We start from the raw sequence: 6,000 nt of genomic DNA, 5'->3' as shown, positions 1-6,000 counted from the left end.
ATACCGTTGGAGCGGCCGCGGTAGCGAAGGCTACGAGCTAAGCGGCTGCGCTCGTACGCGAAACAAGTGACTCGACGTGTATCGAAGGATATGACGTAGCCGCTCAGTGCGTAGCCTTCGCTACCGCGACCGCTCCACCGGTATACGCGCGCTCTGATTGGTCGAGGTTTTCTGTTAATATCTCCTCAACGAAGCCTCGGACAACATTTTCGCTAAGGAAAAAGTTGTTTCAAATCATCCCCCGAACCACCCCTTTCAAGCAGTGATGGGCAAAACCGTAGGCTTCGAATAAATCTGAAGTTTGTAGACATGTTTGTCTCGTTTCCTTCTTTGGAAAATGTTCAAAGGAGGAAATGAGACAAACATGTCGGCAAACTTCAGATTTATTCGAAGCCTACGGTTTTGCCCATCACTGCTTTCAAGGACCTCCGACATTTTTCGGACACCCTGTAGAAATATACACAGTCGAAGTCTGTTAGTTTCTTTTCTTAGATGAATTAAAAGTGAAAATGAATTATTAAGGTAAACGTTTCACGATCGCTCATGAAAGTTTAAGGAGCCCAGCCTTCGAACGGTCGTTGACTGCGTGTAAAACTTTAAACCTTTTTCGTGGGCACTATGTTTTTGGAAGTGAACGACACCGATTTCTCAAGAGATTTATCTACCTGGTAGGCTTTCTGTCGATATCTCTAAATTGTTATGTAGTAACTTCTATATTGTTTTACTGAACGTAACAGATGACCTAAGAGCACTCTGTTCCCAAATGTTTTTTTTATTTTTTAGTATGCTTTAATGATTTATTAATATCGCGGTTATTAAGCAGATCGAAGTTATTAACGGACACGTGTTTTCGAAGAGGACATGTGAAAGGGGTGGAAGGAAGGAGATAAAGTATGGCTGATTCACGGGTAACGAATTTCAGTAGAATTCGGATGTTACAATCGGGCAAAGTACTTATCTAGTCACGATTTAGTAATTTCTTGTTCATAAGAAATACTCACGCCCTGATCGAACCGAAGATTACAATCTCAATTGCATCATGCAATTGGACGTTACAGAGAACAAGGAAAAACCGATCGATAAATCTATTCGATCGAACAAATGTCGCGAATAAATCGCTATACCGTGCTCAAGTACGTGGAACGTAACGAGGATCGCAATTCAACCATCCCAAAACGAAATCGCAGTTTACGTCGTACCGATTCGTCCAACCGAATGAAGCACCGTGGAATTTCTTAGTTTTCTTTTCACGCGTGAATGGGACCGTAGACTATGAAGAAGAGAATCACGGAAGGACGCTACGCGCCCACGATGGAGTGCGTTCGTTACTCTGGTGGGACAGAAGGGTGGGGGAGAAGAGTTGGGTCCGATCGAATCAGATCGGATCGGATCGAACCGAAGGATAATCGAACTTACAGCTTGATCTTCTCGTCGTCCATGATCCTCCGGGCGTTGGGTACCGTACGGCGGCCGATCGTTGATGTTTCGCCGCGACCACGATCAATTCACCCGCGATCGATCGAGAAATATGGAAAAGAAAAGTCGCGGAGCCGACGAGTGGAAGAGGGGGAAGAGTCAGACGCGACGGTTAGAGCGAAGAAACGTGTTCGTCGATCGCGTGAATATCGAGAACGATCGAGACCCGTCAGGTCCTTGCTCGATCGGCGACGAACGGACGCTGACGGACTGTGCTCGCGACACGAGTTACATAAACAACAAAACCCGCCCGCCACTTCATTCCGTTTTTTAGTAGAAAATCCGACGATGTCCAGCCTGGCCCGTTTGTTTTACCAGATAGCTTAACTCTCAATAAGTTTCTCTTGCTACGTCCCGCTTCCTCTCGGCTCCCTCGAGCGGCCGCTCTCTCGATTCCTCACCCTTCTCCCTGCACGTCTTTCCAGCCGAAGTGATGCGTTTCCCCCACCCCGCTGCGCTTCCTCTATCTGTTTTTGCCATTCGAACTTCCTATCTGCAGTGACGTATCATCCCATAGCCAGATGAGACATCTGCCTAGGGCACCCCCTATCGAGCGGAGTCCCATAATCGATATTTCGAAACCCGCTACTGTGTTATCCTTGTCCGCGATATACGATAACACGTAATTTCTAATAAAGCGTTTCTGAACGAATTTCAAATAACATTTTTTTCTTATTTCCACTTGTAAAATATGCTCACCAAGTTTGTTCATTGACACCCTGTATATTGATATCGATGTGTGAGCATTTCGAATTTTTGAAGCAATATCTACAGGCACTGATGGCAAAAATTAGTATGCACAATTTATTATTGGCTTCTTGCACATTTTTTTTTACTATCGAAAGCGTTTCGATTCGAGTTTTCCTCGATACCCTTGAATTCCCATTTCGGTTGGGCCCCATGAAAATATACTATGTCACTGTTTATCTACCCTGTCGCCTCGCCTTATCATTGCTTTCCTGTTTTCGTCGTTTCCTGATATTCCCCGAGTTCCATACGAACATATTCACGTCCGTTCTGCATTTCCCGCGCTTCCATCCAACCTCGAGCCAACGTCAAATCGATTGACGCAATTCGATCGATACCAATTGATGGTCGTCGGCCACGATCGCCACCGATGCGTCACCTAGATACTTTGTCGAAGCATCGAAACGCTTCGTAAGGAAAATCTATCGCGATAAGGTCGACCCATAAGATCCGATTCGGCGTCTTTGTAGTTCGGGATAGGACCAGAGATAAGCAAAACTATACCCGAAATTTAGTTTCGATATAATATATGTGATGGGCAAACATTGAGCTCTATCCTAACTGGAGTGTGAACTCCTGTAGGAAGAAATAGAGGCGACGGAGATCCGAGAGAAATGCAAAATGGGTGGTTCCGGTATTATCCTATAGCAAATTTATTTGTAGAGGGGGAACAAACGTACGCCGTAACATAACCTACCCGAGCATCGCTGAGCATTGTCGAGTGAGTTACCTTCAGATTCTTTTCCGCATAAAATTGGATAAATACAATATAAATTGAATTGTGACAAATAATAAAATTTAGCTCTATACCAAATTGTATATATTTGTATGATCTAAATTATGATATGTAAATTATGTATACTATTTCACTATTATGTCATTATTATTAATGTTTCTATCGTTTTATATATAAATAAAAAGGAAATAAAGTTCAAATCTGTACATAATTAATCTGTAAATAATTCCTAGTGCCGTGAAATTCAAACAAAGAGGAGTCTGTTCTCCCTCCACACATAAATTTGCTATAGGATAGTACCACCGGAACCACTCATCTTGCATCTCTCTCGGACCGACTTCTCTCTCACAGTTCACACTCCAGTTAGGATAGAGCTCAATGTAAGCAAAACCCTAGGTTTCGAATAAATCTGAAGTTTGCCGATATGTTTGTCTCGTTTCCTCTTTTGAACACTTTCCAGAGAAAGAAACGAGACAAACACATTGGCAAATTTCAGATTTATTCGAAGCCTAGGGTTTTGTTCATCTCTGCGATATACTATCATTCGTCCAGTGCGAAACATTGCTTTGTTTTGGCAATCTTAGAATAAGTGACTGAAAAAATGATGAAGATTCGATTAAGGGCACGAGCTTAACCCTCAAACTCCTCGTGATGGAATTAGTTCTCTTGACAAAGCCAAATGAGTTTCAAGAATTGAGCGCTTACTATACAGCGCTAATATATAGCAACTATATAGCATTGATAAGTGGTTGAAAGCTTGTAAATTAACATTTTCCGAACCACGCGATAATATAGATTAATTTAAAGCATACATCGGTTTCAGGTGCCGCACACCTCTAATTACGTCACTGCTACACCTTCGCAGTCCCGCGGATAGTTAGCGCCACCGAGTGGAGGAATCGCTGAACTATAACTATAGTTCAGAAACGATCCAAGTATCGCACGTGTGAACAAGCACATGCATAGAGACGATCGCAACCAGCGCATCTATCTTGCGCAGATGCGACACTTGCGTTGTAATCGTTTTTCCACCCGGTGGCGCTGTACCATCCAACCGTTAATTAAAACATAACGAATGTAATTAAACTATGGATCATTGCCATTAACCTTTTCCGATCGTACATCAGTCCACGATCTACGAGACACGATTTCCGCGTGCTGTAACCGCGATCCGACATAGCCATTGAAAAATTAGGTTATGTACACCAATCTCACCATCTTTCAAGTACAACAAAGATCGTTTATGCTTTTGAATAATTGTGACGTTAGAAAAATGAGAAATCTTGGCCACCGTGGTAAACGCGTCAAATTGTTTCGCGGTCTCATCGAGACTAGTAAGATCGTTCGACCTAGATCGCGGCAGTGATCGGAAAGGAGCCAGGAGAAAAAAAATGTATATGTATATTGCTTTTCAATGATTATTTTGATTCCTCGTTGTGACCGTTACGTCGTGCCTGCCGATCTACGTTATAAATAGAATGAGGCGATACATCCGGACAATAGGTAACGAATAGAGATAATATTGTTCAAACAATTACTCGGGAATAATAGTTACTTTCATTTGGCATTAATATCACTTATACAGTTAAATGAAATACGTGTAGGCGATTCTTAACACTCGTCTTCTTAATGAACTGTAAAATTAAATACTTTTATGTTTTAGAACTTGTATTAGCAATTATTCAAAAACTCGTAATTTAATATACGTACAAAATAGAGAGAAACATCTTTCTCAGTGACTTTGAGAATAAAACGTTTATAGTGGTCGTGATGTATTATATTATCTCTTTCGATTATAATCTCCTTCAATTTAATGGAATTATCTACCCAAATCCCGAAACGAAAACGCGCGCGACTGCAACCTCGATCGCGCGTCGAGATAAGCGATGTTTTTTATCCTAGATCACACGTCGAACTATGTATACGGGTAAAGTTTTATTGGAATATTAGATAAGGAACTATTCCTGAAACCTATAAGATCGAACATTTAAATTGTCCATTGTAAAACGTTTTCATTTCTGTCAATCGAATGCTCAATTGTATTTTATCCGTTATATATTTAATCGTGTATCTCTACGTGCATCTTCGACTATTTTCTTAGGAATCTTTCTTTAAGAGGAATTTTACCCACGAATGTATAGGAACTCGAGAAAAATGATTTCAATGATGCTTACCAGAGCCACGGAGAGAACGAAGCCGTTTATCCTATCGCGTAAACACGCGAAGGATATCTCCTGTTCGTAACCGATTTATCGGTTAAATCCATGTAGAGATTTCGCGACGATATTCTCTCCGTTTCCACGAGAGCACAAAATCGAAAGATTCACGCGAATCGAGACACCGACGGTTTTGATCGAGGCGCCTCGTGTTTTCGTTACAAACAGAGCACGATGTACAACCATGCGACAACACGGAAATATATCTCATCCTAGATACGAAAAAAAAAAAAAAGAATCTGATGTATTACATACGATAGATTATTGCGTCGATTAGCCTCGTCCATTCTTGCGACGGTGATGGTGATCCTTGTTTGAATGATGTACGAAAAATACAATTGTCTCTCGGTTTGTACGAATAATACTAGCGCGAGTAAGAAAACAAACGTCGAGCGTGGAAAGGTTGGCCCGCTCGCACGACGAATCACGGCGCGACGTCTGCATTTTTCTATTGGCGGAAGATGTCATTAGTGGCAAACTAAAGTCCGTTCCTTCGGAATTGTCGTTGGTTCGCGAATTTTCAACGAAACAAACGACGCGCGTATATAGAGGTATCAAGGAGAACGGAAATAATCGGACATCGATCGACCGCGAGTACAAAATTTTGTTTTCTCTCAGGAAAAATGCTAGGAACGTTGTTGCTGACGTATCTCCAACCTCTGTATCGATGAGTACGTTTACACAGCTCCTAAATCCGGTTTAGTGAGTCCGGTTTTAGTAGGGCACAATTATGGCGGCGGGGGGGGGGGGGGGGGGCCTGGGGGGTTGAAACCCAAACCACCCCGACCTCATCTTTTGTAGCGATCCTCTAGAAAATCACTAATC

The 6,000-nt window shown here is 42.2% G+C and overlaps 1 protein-coding gene across 2 annotated transcripts in view; it reads right to left on the bottom strand.

Moving 5' to 3' along the window:
- The window catches only part of LOC128876940 (proton-coupled zinc antiporter SLC30A2-like), a 12,051-nt gene extending 6,204 nt beyond the window's left edge, over positions 1-5,847 (bottom strand). The window contains exon 1 of one of the 2 annotated variants that reach the window (XM_054123784.1): positions 5,431-5,847. In XM_054123784.1, coding sequence (XP_053979759.1) covers positions 5,431-5,462 — 32 coding nt within the window. In that variant the 5' untranslated portion in view covers positions 5,463-5,847. Of the gene's footprint in view, positions 1-1,416; positions 1,848-5,430 lie in introns of those variants that run through there. The other variant, XM_054123785.1, reaches the window with a different exon arrangement.
- Between the last annotated feature and the right edge of the window lie 153 nt (positions 5,848-6,000).

This window comes from Hylaeus volcanicus, chromosome 5 (assembly GCF_026283585.1).
Source record: "Hylaeus volcanicus isolate JK05 chromosome 5, UHH_iyHylVolc1.0_haploid, whole genome shotgun sequence".
NCBI lineage: Eukaryota > Metazoa > Arthropoda > Insecta > Hymenoptera > Colletidae > Hylaeus > Hylaeus volcanicus.
The sequence above is the reverse complement of the archived record's forward strand: the minus strand, read 5'-3'. Positions and strand labels throughout refer to the sequence as shown.